The sequence below is a fragment of the Ochotona princeps genome, chromosome 13 (assembly GCF_030435755.1).
Source record: "Ochotona princeps isolate mOchPri1 chromosome 13, mOchPri1.hap1, whole genome shotgun sequence".
Taxonomy (NCBI): Eukaryota; Metazoa; Chordata; class Mammalia; order Lagomorpha; family Ochotonidae; genus Ochotona; species Ochotona princeps.
The window spans coordinates 6,749,872-6,768,746 of NC_080844.1; the positions used below are offsets into that span (position 1 = coordinate 6,749,872).

At 51.3% G+C, this 18,875-nt stretch overlaps 1 protein-coding gene across 2 annotated transcripts; it reads left to right on the forward strand.

Moving 5' to 3' along the window:
- Positions 1 to 16,176: 16,176 nt before the first annotated feature.
- On the forward strand, positions 16,177 to 18,875 carry FAM170B (family with sequence similarity 170 member B). 2 transcript variants are annotated; one of them, XM_058671909.1, is made up of 2 exons: positions 16,177 to 16,463; positions 17,675 to 18,875. In XM_058671909.1, the coding sequence occupies exons 1-2, from the start codon at positions 16,316 to 16,318 to the stop codon at positions 18,439 to 18,441; spliced, it is 915 nt and encodes a 304-aa protein (XP_058527892.1). In that variant the 5' UTR covers positions 16,177 to 16,315; the 3' UTR covers positions 18,442 to 18,875. The 2 variants fall into 2 exon arrangements, with proteins under 2 accessions (XP_058527892.1, XP_004583593.2); XM_004583536.2 differs by having other exon boundaries at positions 16,178 to 16,427.

The following is an 18,875-nucleotide window of genomic DNA, read 5'->3' on the forward strand; positions in this document are numbered from 1 at the left end:
TCTAGAACTTTGCCTCCCCTTCAGAGCTGCTGGGAGAATCCAACATCAAGGGCAGATACAGAGGCCAGTTCCCAGTGCCGTCAACAACAGCTGACTTTCTTAAAGAGAGGACCATGGAGAAGGCAGCAAGAGGAGGAGCCTGGGAGAGCCACAGGTCAGGTCTGCATCTCTGCAGTCTTCTAGGGGGAAAGGAGAGAGCAGCTACAAGGTCTTGTAGAGAGCTGTGGGAATGCAAGCACTCGCTGTTATCTTGACACAATCCCGTTGTGGTCATTATCACAATGGGTGTGCGCTTAACACAGGCAAGACATGATAGGCAAGGGGCTTGCAAGCTCACGCCATTCTATGAATTGCTGCCCATCTAAGGTCCTGTGATCCAGCCTCCCAAAACACTGCTCTGCCTTCTGTTGTGGGGCCTGCAGTTTTGGGGCGGGGGTACACTACCAAGCACGCAGATGTCAGGTGCAGCTGTGAACGGGTTCTTCCTCCTGGTGTGTGCTGAAAGCCGAGCTGTGTTTCAAAACAATGTGTTGCATTCTCCTAACGCCTCTGGATTTCCCTTGGTGTCCTTTATCTGACTTGATAACAGCAGTGTTCATTAGCAGCCTTTGTTAACGGTAACCAATGGCGGAAACATGATGCTCAGAAGCAATTTTCCCCACCTACGACGAAATAAACGTTCTTATAAGGAATTTGTTAATTGATTTGCTTCTTTTAGCAGCGTTTTAATTAAGACATCTGATGTGTGAGCGGCAGACACACTTGGGCACCGAAGGTGAGAGCTCCTGGCATTGCTGTCCTGCAGCAGGTTCTCACACACCGCGGAACCAGGGGCTCCTCTCCCTGACCCAATCCCCTCTGCACATGTGGCTTCTGGGCGGAGCCCCACACAAGGTGCTCTGTGCAAAGAGGAGAGAAATCCTCTGCAGGCCAGCACCTTCTCCAGTTCTGAAGACTTACGTCACCCATGGGGGTCCTTGGCAGTGAGGTCTCCTTGGCTTTCACCCCAGACATAAACTCAGTGACTTCCTTCTGGAAACTGTGAAGCCCCTGTTGATAATCCCTCCCAAGAGATCAGCTTCAGGGGAAGGTGGTTCCAAAGCGCAAACTCTGCAAATAAGCACATAGCAAGTCGCTGGTCTGATGATGCAGCTACAAAGTCTTGAATGGAGGTTGTTGCAAAGTGGTTGCATCCATATGTGGTCTGGGAGAGTGCTAGCAGAGGCCAGGGGCTGGTATAAAACCTGCCTATCCAGCCCAGTAGACCTTGGGATCCCCCAAAGCCAATGCAATTCCAAGAATACAAAACTGCATGGCTAAGGGGAAGAAGACCAATGCCTGTGACAGACCAGGCAGGGGAGCCAGCCCTCAGTGGAGCAAGCGGGCTCTAGATGGCAGCAGTGAGCCAGGGTCTAACTGTCCTTATGTTTTGGGGCCTCCTCCAGGATGAACTGGAGGGTCAGCAGGGGAGATGGGAAAAGGTTATTTGACCAAGTCAGTACAGTAAAAATCACCTATAGGGATATCCGTGTTCATACCTATAAGGTACAAATATGCTTACGTTGAATCTTAAGGCCTGTACATAAAACCCAAGGACAGGCATTTGGCCTGGTGCTTAAGATACCCGGTGAGTCATGGGGGGAGGGTGTGGGGAAGTGGGGGGACAATCCCAGTTCCTGTGAAATTACAACACAATGTAATTAATGAATAAATTTAATAATAATAAAAAAAAGATACCCGGTGAGATGCTGGTATCCCTTATTGGAGTTGCTGGCTTTGATACCGGTTTCTGCTGATGCAGACCCAAAAAAAGCAACAAACGGTGACTCAAGTTGTTGGGTTCCTGCTACCCAACTGGAAGGCTCATATTGCGTGTCCAGCTCCTGGCTGCCAGCCTGGCCCAACCCTGGCCGTTACACATATTTGGAGGAGTGAACCAGTCGACAGAAAATATCTCTGGCTGTCTCTTAAAACCAATCAACAAAAATGGAAACGCTAGCTTCTCTGCATAAAAATGAAATAAATGTCCGTGTGTGAGTATACATTCCTATAAGTGTGCTGCAAAGACATCCACTGTACAATTCCAAGAAATATACAGAGATGGAAGGAGTTCATGAAGGCTGTTCTTTCTTATCCTCAGAGTCTGGCAAGAGTGGGGAAGTGGACAAAGGTTCAAGCACAGCAGGTGCGATTTTGAAACAAAGCACAGCCTGGTGGATGACGGCCAGGCCGGAGCATTGGATTCAATGGGCCCTGTGGAGGCCACCCAGGATTCCCTGAGGATCAGGTCTGGGTGGAGAGCGGGAGGGATATCCAGCCCGATTTAGGAGGTGCTGATTCCAACAAGCAAGGGAGGAGTGCTTTCCTAGGGGAGGGCCTCCCCCCTACACTGACTCTAGGGGAGGCAGGGATGGCATGCCTAGGAGAGCCACCCCAGGACCTTGAGCCCTCAGTCCCAGTTCCAGGCTGCATATTGGCGGGGGAGAGGGGGGGAAGACGCAAGTTGGCAAGATGGCTCTAGACCAGGTACAAGATCTGTGGCCTACAAGATCTGTGGCTGGGGTGGGCAGACAGAACTGGGAGGGGAGCTGGAGGCAGAGGGCTAGGGGTCAGGGACAAAAAGCAAAAACGGGACAGACTGTTCAGGGCACAGACTGCTCACAGATCCTTCCCATGAGGTCATCTGTCATCATTGCAGGCTTGAAGTGATAGTAGTCACCACATTCCCTGTCTTGGGGTACCTGATGGTCCTCAGAGCTGTGGTAGACGATGTGGATCCCTTGGCCTACAGCTGCTCGGACAAGATATTGAACCAGGCTTGCTGGCCTCAGTTGCACAGTGGCTTGGTAGTCACATCTACAGCATCAGATCAGCATGGGAGCTCTGTGGAGTCCTGCGAACAGAGCACTTGGCACACTGACGTGCTGTCGACACTCGGGGGGTGTAAGTTAATATTTTTACTCGGTTAGAGTCAACCTTGACCCCATACCAAAGTTCAGAGATTCTTATTCTCAGAAGTCAATTTCTTTGTATAGTTTAAAATTAGGCTTTCATTCTCGAAGTTTTAGATTTGCCTAAAAGTTGGGAGATGGTGCAGTCTTATTATAAACACCTTATACTGGGTGGTACAGTGCTCACGGTGCATGAGCCAGTATTGACACATCCAAAGTGACTAAAGTCCATGCATTATTTGAGTTTTCTTGATGCTTCCCTGAGGTCCTTCTTTTTGATTCATGACCCTGCCGGGAGATCACCAGACACATAGCTGTCATGTCTCCTTACAGTGCCCTTGGCTGTGATGGCTTCTCGAACTTTCCTTGTGGCTCGATCGCCTTGGCAGTTTTGAAGAGCCCCGGTCAGGGATTTTGAGGACTGACATTGGCATGGAATCTGTCTGATATCCTTCTCCTGAAGATATGTGTTTTTTTTAACATAATATTTTACCTATTTGTTTTAAGATAGCGGATCTTAAATCCACCCAAAGGCTTAATGGCTCCACTAAATGAAGAGCTCAATAAACAAAAACTAAAATCACACTCAGACAGAAAATGGACAAGAGTTACACACAATGATTACATGAGAATATGTCTAACGTTACTCGCATACATTTTAAAATAGCAACAATTGCATGGCAACTACGTAGTATATAAGCCCTACCAATGTGCTAGACAAAGGTAGAAAGTCGGACAAAAGAGTGAATTGGCAGCAAAAAACTGGTACACTCAGGCATTCTTTCTTTGAGTTATCTTTAATTAAAAAATATAATAGAGGGCCCGGCAGCGTGGCCTAGTGGCTAAAAGTCCTCGCCTTGAACGTGCCAGGATCCCATATGGCCACCGGTTCTAATCCCGGAAGCTCCACTTCCCATCCAGCTCCCTGCTTGCGGCCTGGGAAAGCAGTCGAGGATGGCCCAAAGCCTTGGGACACTGCACCTGCATGGGAGACCCGGAAGAGGTTCCTGGTTCCTGGCTTTGGATCCAGCGCATACTGGCCGTTGCGCTCACTTGGGGAGTGAATCATCAGACGGAAGATCTTCCTCTCTGTCTCTCCTCCTCTCTGTATATCTGACTTTCTAGTAAAATAAATAAATCTTAAAAATATATATATAATGGAGAAGATACAATTCTTTTACATTAAGGATAACACATCTGTGCTATCCTACAAAGCCCATTGTCCACCAACCTTTGCTACTGCACGCACATGCGCTGAGCCAGGGGCTGCCTCCCACGTGTGCCAAACAGGCTGCTGTATTAGCAGCACGTGACTGTCCCGGGAGCTCGAGGAAGCTGCTGTGGCGACAAGAGAGTGTGTGCCCCCACCCCCACCCATGGTCAACAAGGGCAGAGCGCACACTGCTCTCACCCTCACTGAAGCGAGAGAGGCTCTCTGCCCACTCTGCGGACGGCACAGGCTCTGAGAGCTACGGCCAGCTCCCTGGGGAAGTTCAAGCTGCCCTCTTGTTTCCTTGGGCCAAAAGCAAAGGAGACTTTGCACTGTGGTTCCGGCTGCTGTTCTCTCTCTCAGAGCTGAAAACAATGGCAGCCTCGTCCAAGGACCAGCTCTGATGGGTTCCCCTGGGGCGTTTTATTCCTGTCACCAGGGGACTCACAGCAAAGCGGGATGTTGTTTGGTCTCCAACCCACACCTTCACACTGTGTGATAGACAGAGCCCATCTTAGCTTCTCTAACCAATGGACAGCTGGTTGCGTTGGCTGCTCCTGTTCCTCTGTCAGGCCTTAGCCAAGTTTCTTTAGCCTGGGAGTCCCTGCGGTTGATGTCCGAGAAGGAAGGGCTATTCCCAGTTGGAGGGCAGGGCACCTGCTACCATCCTCATTACCTGTGGATGCTTGGTTCATTTCAATTATGTCAACACCTGCAGGCCTGATTTTTCTAGACACACAGTACAGTGGGAGAAAGGTTGTACAGATAACAGTGCAGCCTCAGCGCAGGATCACAGGAGGTGGAGAGTGGTGAGCCAGGAGCTGGGGCTACGGAGACTGCAGTGAAAAATCTAACACGAGAGCCCAGATCTGAAACTCGCCGGAGGGAGTGGCACACGTGACTGCGAACAAAGAACCGGGTACCAAATACAATAAGTAAAATGGAATTGTACACCTGTGGGTGACACAGCTTAGAACGCTTCCCCAAGGAGAAGACTCCGCTAACCAGAAGTACAATGACCACGAGCAAAAGAAGAGACAGGCACAGTGAAGATTACTGAAGACTCCCCTGCAAAGGAGCAAAAGTCCTTGCCAACCTCAGAGTTCACTGAGGAATACATTGAGAAAATGCGGAATACAGAATTCAGAAAACTCATTATAAAGCTTCTGATCAACAATGAGAGGCACATACAGGAGTTCCAGGAATTTAAGAAGTTTGTCACACAGGAAACAGCAACACTGAAACAAAATCAAGCCAAATCATTGGAAATGAAGGATGCAATAGAGCAAATTAAAAATTCAGTGGAAAATTTCAGTCATAGCATGAGTGAGGCAGAAGAAAGAATCTCAGATTTGGAAGATATTTCTTACCACAAAGAAAGGCTGGAAGTAGACCTGGGTCAAGCTAAAAAAAATTTTTTTTTCAAGAATTAAGAAACACTATTAAAAGGCCAAATGTAAGAGTTACGGGAGTTCCAGAAGGTACAGAAAGAGAAGCAGGGTTTTAACATGTATTTAATGAAATAATTAAGGAAAATTTCCTTAATCTGGAGAAAGAATTGGGAAACAGCATCCAGGAGGGGCACAGAACTCCCAACAGGCTTGACCAAAAGCAATCTTCACCATGATACATAATGGTCAAGCTCTCTTCAACTGAACATAAAGAAAAGATCCTTAAATGTGTACATGAGAAAAAAATCAATTGAGATATAGAGGAATGCTAATTAAACTCAGAGGAGATCTCTCACAGGAAACTCTGAATGCCAGAAGAGAATGGAGCAATATATTCCAGATTCTAAAAGCAAAAAAGAATATCATACCCAGTAAAGCTTTTCTTTGTCTTTGAAAATGAAATAAAATTCTTCCACAGTAAAGAAAAGCTGAAAGTATATGCCTCTGCCAAACCTGCCCTACAAAGGATACTTAAAGATGTTCTCTTGACAGGAGTCCTCACTATGCATCTTTTTTTCTTTTTCCTTTTTTTTAAGATTTATTTATTTATTTATTTACTTAGAAGGACAAATTTAGTGAGAGAAGGAGAGACAGAAAGCCCTTTCATCTGCTTGTTCTCTCCCCAAGTGGCTGCAATGGCTGGAGCTGAGCTGATCCCAAAGCCAGGAGCCAGGAGCTTCTTCTGGGTCTCCCACAAGGGTTTGGGCCATCCTCTAACTGCATTTCCCAGGCCATGCAGCAAGCTGGATGGGAAGCGAAGCAGCCTGGATATAACCCAGGGCTCATACAGAATGCCCATCATGCTTACAAGGCATTAGCCAATTGAGCCGTTGCTCCAGACGTGCACACTGTGGATCACGTAGAGCTGGCGGAGAGCAGGAGAACCCTTCCTGCCCCCTTCCCACGCCGACCTACTCCAGGACTATCACGAGAATTCCACGATGGAATAAAACTCTCTGCTCAGCATTTGGCATGTGTTCACTGGCAAATAAACACCAGTTCTTTCCTGTGCTACAATTATGGAGTGGAGAAGACACATAGGGCAAGCCCTCCTCCCCGCAGCTGGGGCAGCTAACCTAACTCAGGTCTCCAGTGAAGCCCCCAGCTCCCGCAGGCCAACTTCCTATCCTTGCCACACTTCCTTCTGCGGGCCATCCCCATCCCCCAGCCCGCTGGCCAAGCCAGCCCCTGCAGCCCGCGATTCCCCAGCTGGCTTTGATCAGGCGCTCTCTGAGCCCGCCACATCTCACTGTCTTCATTTGTCCTTGTTTATGTTCTCTTGCAAACAAATGTCATATCTTTCCCACGCAGCCTCCTCCTGGCCTGTGAGGTTTAACCCTGTGTGCGCAGGGGGCAGTTTCAGCTGCTCATCCCGGCTGTGTGCAGACAGTGACCACAATCCTGCTCCCTGACTGGAGTCTGGGGCTCCAGATTACTGGGACCTGCCCCCAGAGCTGGTGTGGAACCTTCTAGAACCATTGGCATGACAAATGTTTCCCCACTTGCTTCCAAAGAAGTATTTATCATCATGCTAGGTGAGGAAGGAGCTGATTTCAGCCTTTTGCTGAGTCCTGTGATGTAAAAACCCCTGCTAATCCCTCTTTCAAGTTGCCACTTGGGGTGGAGGGTAAAATGTAGTATAACCATTAGAGAGAGGAGAATTTTCGAGTATCTACTATTTTTGCGTTTAATGTAATTTCCTTAATTGTAAGTTTATAGGATTTTGACTCCGATAACAACTATGCTTAACCAACTGGCTTTGCAAAGTTCTTGAAAGATTTAACAAGTGGTTCTCATCAGCCAGGCCAAGCTAAGGCCAGCAGGATGCACCTGCTGGCTGTGAACCCACTAGAAATACAAATGATTGTCCATGGTCACAGGGCAATAGTTCCATGAATGTCCACTTTGTGCAACTGTTGAGGATACCTTGGTACTCAGAGCTATTTTATCCAGAAAGTTTGCCCATTACACTTCAGAGCCCATCCAGTGTTGGGCTGTGCAGGTGCAGTATTGGGCTTGTGTGGTCAGGCCCATGGAGGCACCTACAGGCCACGCAGCCAGCTCCTGCTGTTCCTGTGCCCAGAACCTCGTCTCTGGGGGGTCCTGAGACCCCCCGCCCCACTGCTGCTTGCTCTTGCCTGCGAAGGATCTTCGCTGTGCTTTCTGGCCATCAGTGTAACCAGCTGTGGAGGGTGAGGGGTGAAGCCAGCAATAGGACTTCTGGTTGTAACAATGATGTTTGTGTCCTGTAATTGGTCCAGAATGAAATTTCAGTTTGGTGTCTCCACTGTGGCTCAAATATGGGCTGTTCGTGCCTGCTGTTCACCAAGGCAAATTAATAATATATATTTTTAAAGGTATGTCTTTGGCCTGTTCAGTGGGATTTGCCTGTACTACATCCTGAACTATGAATTTGAGCCATCTAAATCACCTGATCTATGTAGTGTTATAATAGTCCATTTCAGCATCACCTTCAAGTTTACGGAGACTCCTTGTTAAATGGTAGCTTGGAGTTTACGTAATAGCCGAATGTGCATGGTCTTGTCTTAATAGGCAATACTTCCAGTCTGGTCCTACTCCATCTCCCTGACTTTGCAGAATTTCTGACAGATGGAGTGGGGTTTCCACAGCTCCTGACACAGAAGGTGCTAGGGTTTGTGTTTAGCCTTATGCCTTAGGGATAGTAGGTACAGAACCTTCTACCAGGGACGCTTGCACTGAACTTCAAAAGACGTGTCCAGCCTATATTCCCTCATCCCCATCTCCACCCCTACATCACTTGTCCGCAAGAAGCAAGACCTATTAAGTTGGAATGCCCAAGGACAGTTTGACCTGGTCTCTACCCACTTCCCCACTTTCTTGGCATTCTTCCTTCCCCAAGACTCCAAATTATAACCCTCCCCTCTGAACCCCACCCCCCGCTGACAGATTGGGCCCTGCACCCATGCTCACTCTTTCTTTTTTTTTTTTTTTTTAAGATTTACTTATTTTACTAGAAAGTCAGATATACAGAGAGGAGGATCTTCCGTCTGATGATTCACTCCCCGGGTGACCGCAACGGCTGGTGCTGCGCTGGATCCGAAGCCGGGAACCAGGAACCTCTTCCGGGTCTCCCACGCAGGTGCAGGGTCCCAAGGCTTCGGGCCGTCCTCCACTGCTTTCCCAGGCCACAAACAGGGAACTGGATGGGAAGTGGAGCAGCCGGGATACGAACTGGCACCCTTATGAGATTCCAGTGCATGCAAGACGAGGATTTCAGCTGCTAGACTACTGCACCCGCCTGAGCTGTAATGTTTCTACAAAGTCGGCAGAAAGAAAAATTCACACCACCACTGTGCAGCCAGAACCATGCAGCTAGGACCATGCAGCCAGCCGAATTAAAAGCTCACTCGGCTTCCCTTGTTTATCAAGGATCCGGCCGGTGGTCTTTTTGCTAGAGGAGCACATAGGGTGTCCAGTGCTGTGGGGTGCAGGTGTGTGTGGGGGGGGTGGGCACACGGCTGTGGCCACCTTTGCCCATCCTCTGTTGCACTGGTGGGTGTCGAGAGCCCAATTCTGCCCCCCCCACCCTGCTGAAGTCCTTCTCCCCCATAAATCCCTCCAGGAGGGATGAAGGGAAAGCCAGGTCTTTCAGGTGGGTCTAGCACTTGGGGACAGATGGGGCGCTAAGGGCTTGTGTCTGGCCAGTCCTGCTACACTGCAAGGAACACAGCTGGCAGCCATAGGGGTGACTGAATGAACCATTTCACACACTGAGCCCTGCCCCTGCTACATCCTTGCTAGGGAGCGTGGGATCTGCTCAAGGTCCTTGGGATGTGCTCAGGCAGGGACTGTAGGCTGGCTCCCTGGGGGACCCCATGACCCTAGGTCAGGCAGCTGCATCTTCACTCCCTCCGAAGGATGGGCTGGGCGGAAGCCAGCTCTTGCTCCAGTTGTTGCAATAGCCAATCCAATGGTCGGGATAAGAACAGAAGGTCCCAGTTCTGCACAGGGGTCACTTGTGGATGCCTGTGCTATTTTTCAATCGCAAGCACCTCCCCTCGTCCCCCACCCTCCGGATGTCTAAGCTTAGGCTGTGGGCGACCCGAACACAGCTCACTTGGTAATAGAAGTGGCCTCCGGCTGTCCCAGGATATCGTCCTCCAAGTCGGAGCCCATGGCTAGGCTGCCAAGGAAGGGGCCAGTTGCACAAGCCACAGTGAACACGAACACGGAGGGGCCCAATAGCCGGGATCTGGGAACAGCCGGCTCACATGCTTGGTGTCCAGCTGGCTGCCCCTCCTCCTGACATCACCCTTCCGGGGAAGCTGTGTTGGAAGCAGCCAGCCAGAGCTGAGCAGAGCAGGAGAGAGGCAGGTCCGGACAGGGGCTTGACATGCCCAAGGGCCCATCCCTCCCAGCTCCCTGAGGGGCTGGGAGGCCTGGGCTATTTGTGTGGTCGCCTCGAGGCGGAGGTCAAAAGCCCCAGACAGCGCCAAGCAGACCGTGCGGAAACTGAAGCCTGTGATTATAGGGCTGAAGGCAAACAAAGCCCTACTCCCTTCCCTGCGGTGGGCCGGGCAGGGTGCGGCTCCTCCCACTCGTTCCTCTGCGGCTGCGTCTCCCCTTATGGCATCTTCTGAATCACCCCTTCTTAAATAGAAGCAGCAGCTTCTATTTAAAAGATAATGCCCTCTTAGTCCTAATGACTCCTGGCACCTCCTCCGCAGGCTGAGCGCAAGGGTGGGGATCTTCCTTGATTCCAGGGGCTTGATCTGCGGTGGGAAGAGCCCCCACTGGTTTCTCTCCCACTCCTCCTCTGTACCTCTCATGTGGATGCTGGGGCCCAGGGCTTTGGGCTGTCTTCCGCTGCTATTCCAGGCCATGGGCAGCGGGCTGGATCGGAAGTGGAGCAGCCCGCACTCCAACACTGGGTGCTAGAGTTGCCCTCCTTAGAGGAACGGTAGGGTCGCTCAAGGAAACCCACATTCAGTGTCTAGGGAGGAGCAAAACCCTTTTGAAAACCTTTATGCAGTGGTTCAGCCACACTAATGTCACGAGAGTAGCCGATGCACCTGAGTAGGAGCAGGTTCCTGGGCTAGGCAGGTGGGTGCCCACAACCCTGGGCTGTGGATGGTCATGGCCCCAGCGGTGGCACAGGAAGCCAAGGGAATCCATTGAGACAGCGGGCCACTTAGCTTCCTGGCCGTGGCTGCTCTGTTTCCCCCCTAGCCTTCCCAGCTGAGCAAAACAGAGGCCACTGGGAAGAGAGGTTTCCAGAAGGAAAAGCCGCCAAGCCCTCTGGGGCAGGGGAGGGAGTACATGAGAGGGAGGGGGTGGTTTAGAGCTCATGTACAGTGCAGTGGGTTGGCCAGCACTCAGAGCTGCGAGAAAGTGCTGTGCTAGCTCTTTTGGGGTTTCCGCACAGCCACCCTGCTGGCTGTGGTCCAGTCGGGAAACTTGGAGCTTCCTGGCAAAGCTGGAGGAACCAGCTGGAAAACTGCAGGGAGGCTGGGCTGGAGTCCTGCATGGGTGGTCTGCACTGAAGATCAGCCTGGAGCCCAATCACTCTGCATTGGCAGGGTCTAGGACCTGAGTCTGGGCCTCCCTGCAAAGCAGCCCCGTCCCCCTACTTGAGAAAGAAGCCCCCCCCATGAAATTCTGAACCTCCCTAAGGGCAAGGGACTTGGGGGAGTGGTCTACTCAGAGGCTATGAGGCTAAGCCCGATCTAGATGCTGAAGCGATCTCTCCACAGGAGGCAGGGTTCCGGGGTTGCTGTCGCTGGATATCCTGATAGAAGAAATGGGGACATGGATGCTGGTGGTGGAGGGTAGGGCGGGGAGCCAGCCTCCCCAGGAGTCCTGGGAGAAGGGTGCGCTCTCAGCCCCCTGTGTTGGCAGTTGGAACCCCCCCCCACACACACACCGGAGAAAGACTGGAGTCAACGCTCCGTGGATTCCCAAAGTCACAGGGAGTGTTTATCCCTCCATCCAGTGGTTTTTTTTTTTCTGGGTGCTTACACACCCCCCAGTGAGGTTTTATCTGTAACCAGGGCACTGCTGCGGCTTACATGTGAGTGCTTGTGCCTTTAAGGGGTGGGGCTCACTCAAGGGGGGTGGGGCTTGTGAGATCCCACTCACCTCTCTGACGTCCAGGTCTTTTAGGATTTATTTATTCTTATCTGTATGGCCGATTTCACAGAGACGGGGGGGGGGGGGGGGGGGGCGGGGGTCAGAGAGAGGCGTCTTCTGTCTGCTGGTTCACTCCCCAAGTGGCCACAGTGGCTGGAGCTGGTACAAAGCTAGGAGCCAGGAACTTCTTGCGGGTCTCCTGCATTGGTGCAGAGGGCCAAGGTCTTGAGCCATCCTCGGCTGTTTTCCCAGGCCATAAGCAGGAAGCTGGATGGGAAGTGAAACAGCCGGGATAGGAACCGGTGTCTTTATGGCATGCTGGTGCTATAGGCTGAGGATTAGCTTGCTATTCCACCGTGCTGGCCCCCCTAACTTCCTGTTTTGCATCACAGATTTCATGTCCCAACAAGAACTGCCACTAAGTGTCCCTCAGCAGAGGCCAACCTGAAGTGCAGTCCCAGACTTTCAGCCTTCAAAGCCATGAGCTTAAATAAGCCTTTTCTTTATCAGGCTATCTTGCCTCTGGTATTTTTGCTATAGTAATTAAAAAATGTGCGAAGAGGCACAGTAAGAGATGAACAAGAAAGACTGGTGTTGTGGCACAGTGGATGAAGTCACTTCATGCAATTCCAGCATCCCTCAGGGTACCAGTACAAGTCCCAGCTGGTCCACTTCCAATCTAGCTCCCTGCTAATATGCCTAGAAAGGCAGCAGAAGATGGCTCATGTCCTTGGTTCCCTGCACCCACATGGGAGACCTGGATGAAGCTCCTGGCTTTGGTGTGGCCCAGCCTGGATTGCTGCACCCATTTAAGGAGTAAACCAGAAGGCGGAAGATCTCTCGCTCTCCCTCACTCTCTCACAACTCTGTCTTGCAAATAAACCTTAAAACAGAGATTAGCAATCAATCTTAAAATAGAAGAATTAGAACAATGTAGTGTAGTAAAAGTGCCAGCATGACAACTACACCTTGGGGGCAACTCTTAGGGAAAATGAGGGGGACTTGAACACATGACCTGTGCTACTGGAGCAGGCAATATGGGAACTGAGACAGCTGCCCAGTGACTCCTGGATGCGTGGTGTATAAAGCAAGAGCACAAAGGACAAAGGGATGAGGTCATGAAGCCAGCTGGCCTGAGATTCCAGCAAACCGCTCCTGACAGTGAGCCATTTGAAACATAGGTGTTCGGCTGGGTGTTTGACCCAGGAAGTAGGATGCTGTTTGGGATGACTGCTCCGGGTTGGAGTGTTCCAGATTCCTGACTCCAGCTCCCTGCTCAGGCACAGCCTGGGAGGCAGTGGGTGATGGCTCAGGCAGTTGGGAAACTTGGGTTGAGGCCCTGGTGGCTGTCCCAACCCTGTCCGTTACAGATAGATGAGGAATTAAGCTGCAGATGAAATAAATACATCAGTGGATGGATTGTCTATTTCTGGAATTTTCAATTTAGTATTTCTGGACCAGGGTGGACCTTGGGGGACTGAAGCTATAAGGTCTATAGAGGGGGCTAGAGGAGTGACCGTGACAGTGTTAGCCATTCACCTGGTGATGGCTCAAGCTGTTAATTTCCTGCCATTCACCTGCAATACCTGGACTGAGTTTGTGGTTCCGGGCTTCAGCTGGACCCAGCCCTGGCTGGTTGTTTGAGGAGTGAACCAATAGATTAAAAAAAAATTTTTTTTTGTTTATCTGTCTCTTGGATGAAAAAGAAAACAGATTATTCTATTCTTCATCAACACTTGGCGTTAAATCCTTTTAACTCTTTTTTAAAAAAGATTTTATTTATTTTTATTGGAAAGGCAGATGTACAGAGAGGAGAGACAGAGAGGAAGATCTTCCATCCACTGATTCACTCCCCAAGTGGCCGCAATGGCTGGTGCTGCTCCAGTTTGAAGCCAGGAGCCAGGAACTTCTTTCCGGGTCTCCCATGTGGGTGCAGTATCCCAAGGCTTCGGGCCGTCCTTGATTGCTTTCTCAAGCCACCAGCAGGGAGCTGGATGGGAAGTGGGGCGCCCATATGGGATCCCAGCGCGTTCAAGGCGAGGACTTTAACCATTACACTATCGCGCTGGGCCCCCTTTTAACTCTTGTCTAGCGTCTAGGTGGCCAGCCATGAGCTCTCTGCTGAGGGTTTTTGGTTGTAGTTTTCCCTGATCGCAGTCCAACTGAAAGAACATCTTTTCAAAATGTGTGTCAGCCGGCTTCTCCCAGAGCTTCCCTCCTCATTTCCTTTACTCATGTTCACGTTCAGTTTCACGAGGAAGCAGAGAAGCAGAATCGGATACAGTGAGCTTTTCTTTCGGAAGACAGAGGGAAGAAAAGGATCAAGACCCTCCATGCTTGTGAAGACTTGTTGAAGTCAAGGAAAGCCACGCTACAACTCTCAATGCTATTTTCCTTCTGATGCCCTTTGAATTGGAACATAACCTCTTTTGTGAAGATATTCATGGATGTTTCGGATGAATGGGCCAATGTTGACTTTTTTTTATAACAGTGGATAAAATGCTTCCGTGTTGCCTGCTAACCGAGTCTCATCTCCCCTGCTCTCTATTGTTCTGGCTCCTTTAAGAATTCTAAAACACAAGTTCATCTACTTCTTTTTCTTTCTTTTTTTTTTTTTTTAAACGTTTTCTCATTCTTTGAAGCTTTTTTTTAAAGTCATTTTACTTTTGTTGGAAAGACAGACTTACAGAGAGAAGGAGAGATGGAGAGAAAGATCTTCCGTGTGCCGGCTCACTTCCCAAGTAACCACATGGCTGGAGCTGAGCTGAGCTGATCTGAAGCCAGGAGCCAGGAGCCAGGATCCTCCTCTGGGTCTCCCACACAGGTACATCGTCCCAAGGCCTTGGGCCGTCCTTGACTGTTTTCCCAGGCCACAGTGGGGAGCTGTATGGGAAATGGAGCATCCAGGACACAAACTGGCACCCACATGCGTTCCCGGTGCATACGAGGTGAGGACTTTAGCCATTAGGCCATTGCAGCGGGCCCAAAGTCATCTGTTTCTGAACTGCCTGCTATTGTTCATGATTATTCTCTGTATTGTTACCTTCTTAAAATTATTTATTTATTTATTTATATGAAAGGCAGAAAATCAGGAGGGAAAGAGAAAGGAAGTAGGTGGGGAGCAGAGAGAGACAGGAAGAGAGAGAGAGAGCATCTTGTATCGGCTGTTACACTCCAAATGGCTCCAACAGCTAGGAGGCTGAAGTCAGAAGCCAGGGGTCCCATGCTTGTCTGTCACACATCTATGGGAGGCCCAAACACTTTGGGTCATCCTCTGCTGCCTTCCCAGGTGCACTAGCAGAAAGCTGGACCGGAAGTGGAATGATCGCTGTGTGTGCCACCAGCCGCGACGTTCTGGGGCAGAAGCAGATGGCAGGCGGCAGGTGCACCCGGCTGAACTGGCTGGGGAGTGAGTGGCTTGTGCAGGTGGAGGAGAGGAGATTTAGCGTTCTGGTGAGAAAAACAGCCCCCCTGGGAGCGGCAGAGACCTGAGGTGTAGACAGGCAGCTTGGCATGAGAGGCGACTCCCTTGTGAGCTCAATGCATGCATGTTCATTGTTTCTGTACTGCTTCAACAGTTATTTTTGTTTCCATGTATTTGCATTTTGATAGAGAGATATAGACCAATAGACAGCTTCCCCCATGTGCCTGCAACAGCCAGGGTGGATCCAGGCTGATACCAGGAGCCTTGGAACTCTGTCTGGGTCTCCCAAGTGCATGGCAGAATCTAAGTAGCTAAGGCACCAGCTGGTGCCTCCCAATGTGCTCATCAGCAGGGAACTGGCACTGGGATTGGAGCTGGGACTTGAACCCAAGTCCCAGGGAGCACCACGCACCTGTTTCATTGGCATTTATTTTCTGGGTGCTCATTGATGGGTTCGACACTGCTCCAGGCCAGAGCAGAGGTGTATGTGGAGGGGAGGATGGGACGTACAGGACCAAACAGCTGGTGCGACGAGGCTGGAGTGGGGACTTGGAAATGTTTGTGGGGGTGGAAGGGAAGCAGGCTCAGGCTGACGGCATGTGATGGCTGTGAGTGCACCCGTGGGTCTGTGGAGCTGGCGTTGAGTTTGCGCACACACAGATGTGTGGATGGTTAAGTGAATGCGAGTCTCCTGTGTTGATGTATGTGGCTGTGTGTAAACATGCACATATGTTTATGCTACCAAGCATGTTCATGCATGACCCAGCGAGCTCGCATCTGAGTGATCGTGCATGTACCTGTTTCCCTGTGTGTGTTTGTGTGCTTGTATTGTCACGTGTGTATATCTGTTTACAGTCTGTGTCTGGGCTGGGTGTATATGTGTGGCGTCCCCCAAGAATGCACAAGACAGACAGGTTGCAAGGGAAAATGACATCATACAAGGGAAGGGGGAGTGTCTCCAGCCACCCAGGCCAGGTCTTTGTGCCTGCTGTGGGTCACAGTGTCATTGATGAGGTCACAAAACACAGCCAGCATCCTGGTGACTGCCCCCACAAGAGCCCAGCGGCCAGCCACATGGGCTGAGGTCCTCTGAAGGAGTCAGCACAGCTCAAGCCAACGGCTCAGCCAACAGCTGCAGCAAGCAGACCCCAGGCTCTGCTCTCAAGTCATGCAACGTCACTTTTCGGACCTCAGGGGAGATCAGTCACCGACGGATGGAGCCACGCTCAGCCTGCCCACGCCTGAGTCCACGGAGGAGAGTGGGGAAGTGTGTTGGTCAGGTGGGGCCAACGAAACAGAGGGTTTAGGACAGCCAGGTGTGCTTGCTGGGAGGGAGGGGATGGGGAGGAGCGGACCTGGTGGTTCCTCTATGCTGCTGAAGCATGGGTGTGGAGGGAGGCCGTTGGTACTTCTGGGAGGAGGGGCGTGACCCAGACTGGGGAGGACCTGTGAGATGTCTCCAGGAGATGAGCAGATGGGCTCGCTAAATGGTTATCACTGTGTTTATTTCAGCGTCTACCAAAACTCAGTAGAATCCATGTGTCCATCCTGGTATTAAGGCAGCAGTATAAAAATTGATTTATGGGGGATGGGTTGGAGCTGTCATTGTGGCATAGCGGGTTGAGTCTCCATCTACAGAGCCACAACCTCATTTCAAGTTCAGGCGGGTGCCAGTTCAAGTCTTGGCTGCTCCACTTCCGAGTCAGCTCCCTGTTAAGGAATTTGGGAAAGCTGCAGAAGATGGCTCAAGTGCCCTGTCACCCATTGGGGAGACCTAGAAGGAGCTCCTGGCTTCCAGCTTTGGATTGGCTCAACTCTGGCCATTATAGCCATTTGGGAAGTGAACCGGCAGATGGAAGATTTCTCTCTGTTTCTCCTTATCTAATAAATAATCAATATATTTCTAAAAATATATTTTTGAAAGAGGCTTTCGTTTAACTGCTGTTCCTCTTGCTTTCAAACGGTCATATAAGTAATGACTTTTTTAGAAGATATCTCCCAGTTGGAGAGTCCTGTGTGTGAAGCTTTAGGTGACCTCCCCCATAAGCAAGGTTTAGGATATGACCCCTAAAGTTCCCTTGGGCCCCCTCCCTGTCCCACCGCCACCCCATCGTCCCTGCCTCCTGGCCACCTGCTCCATTTTGTCCCTGTAGCATCACCTTTTCTAGAAGTCCTTTGAAATGTTGGCTTATCCCACTTGGCCTTCTAAATGTGGTACAATGCATTGGGGACTCATCAATCTTGCTGCACATCAGCAGTTAATTCATTGACAGCATGGCATCCCGTGGGTGTGCCGCCAACGTTGGGGTTTATCCAAGCCTTGGTGAACTGGTCCCTCCTCAGCATCACCCTAGGAGGTGGACTTCCTCCTCATCCCCACTTTAGGGGAAACAGAAGCAGGGGGATTACGAGGGCACCTGCTCTGTGTTCCCGGGAGCCAGCAGTCCTGGAGCCTGAAGCTTCTGAAGAGAAGCTGTAGACATGAACCGTTGGGGGTTGCTAACATACTTGTCCTTGTGTTTCTCAGAGATCCTGAAGAAGGACAAACGCTCCCCGCGGCTGGCGCCTGTCATCCCCCTCAATGAGGACACCTGCTTCTTGGCCAGGCCCCGCAGGCTGCTGGGCTGGAGCAGCTCTCCGTCGTCCTCACAGTCCTCCTCGGAGTACCACTCCTACTCGCAGTACCAGTCCTGTTGTTCCTGCCTGTGTGGAGATGAGGACGCCCCGCCCCAGAGCGTGTGCGCCCTCTACACGCACGTGCAGACCGTGCGAGGAGTGGCCGTGGCCTGGGAGACAGAGGAAGGCTTCCAGCCGGTCAACAGGAAGCCCCGCATCCACGAGGCCGAGTTCATCAAGAGGCAGAGGAGGAAAGGGTCGTCCTTCGAGATGGCGTCCAACACGGACCTGCACTGGGACCTGGAGGCCTGCCAGGACAGCCGCGGCCCGGATCCGGCCGATGGCGACGAAGACGACGAGGAGCAGCTGCAGTCGCTGGAGTGCTGCCTGCAGGAGCTGCGGCCCCCCGACTGGCTGGTCACCACCAACTATGGCCTGCGCTGCGTGGCCTGCTGCCGCGTCTTCCCCTCGCTGGAGGAGCTGCTGGCGCACGCTCAGTTCGGCATCCGCGAGGGCTTCAGCTGCCAGATCTTCTATGAGGAAATGCTGGAGAGGAGGCGGGCCCGGGACCAAGCCCAAGATCAGCAGCTGGACGAGGAGGAAGAGGAGGAGGAGGAACAGAATCCTTCTGACAAGAGTGAGTCGTCCCGCCCCCAGGGCCGGGAGCCGCAGCAGTAGCAGCAGCCAGCAGAGCCCAGCCTTGCCCTCACCTCCACAACCTGGGACCGCTCTTTCCTTCCCCAACCAGCAGGATCAGCGCCTCGGGGTGGGCAGTCAGCAGGCAACACGGGAGAAGAATGTGAGTGGAGACTGGAGGAGCAAGATGGGAGGTCAGGCACCCTTCTCAAGGTCACAGCGCTTGGCCCACAGTCCACCTCAAAGTCTGAATGCGAAGGAGAGGGCTTCAGGTGTTTCCCGGGGTGGGTGCAAGATCTGAGACCCTCTCCCCAAGCCGAGCACGTGACCACAGGGATTTCTATTTTTTGCCGATGGATCAAGTAGGCCCACACTTGAACCAGGAAAGTTTCGGCCCTATTTTTTTCACTATTAGGAATCCGTCATATGCCCCAATTCTATGTCTTGTATTATTGGGATTAAACCTGAATAACTCA

Excerpts from the sequence above, each read along its gene's own strand:
- FAM170B (XM_058671909.1), top strand. The coding sequence starts at position 16,316 with ATGCAACGTCACTTTTCGGACCTCAGGGGAGATCAGTCACCGACGGAT. Across the intron at positions 16,464-17,674 it reads AGAGGGTTTAGGACAGCCAG|AGATCCTGAAGAAGGACAAA; the intron begins GTGTGCTTGCTG and ends TGTGTTTCTCAG.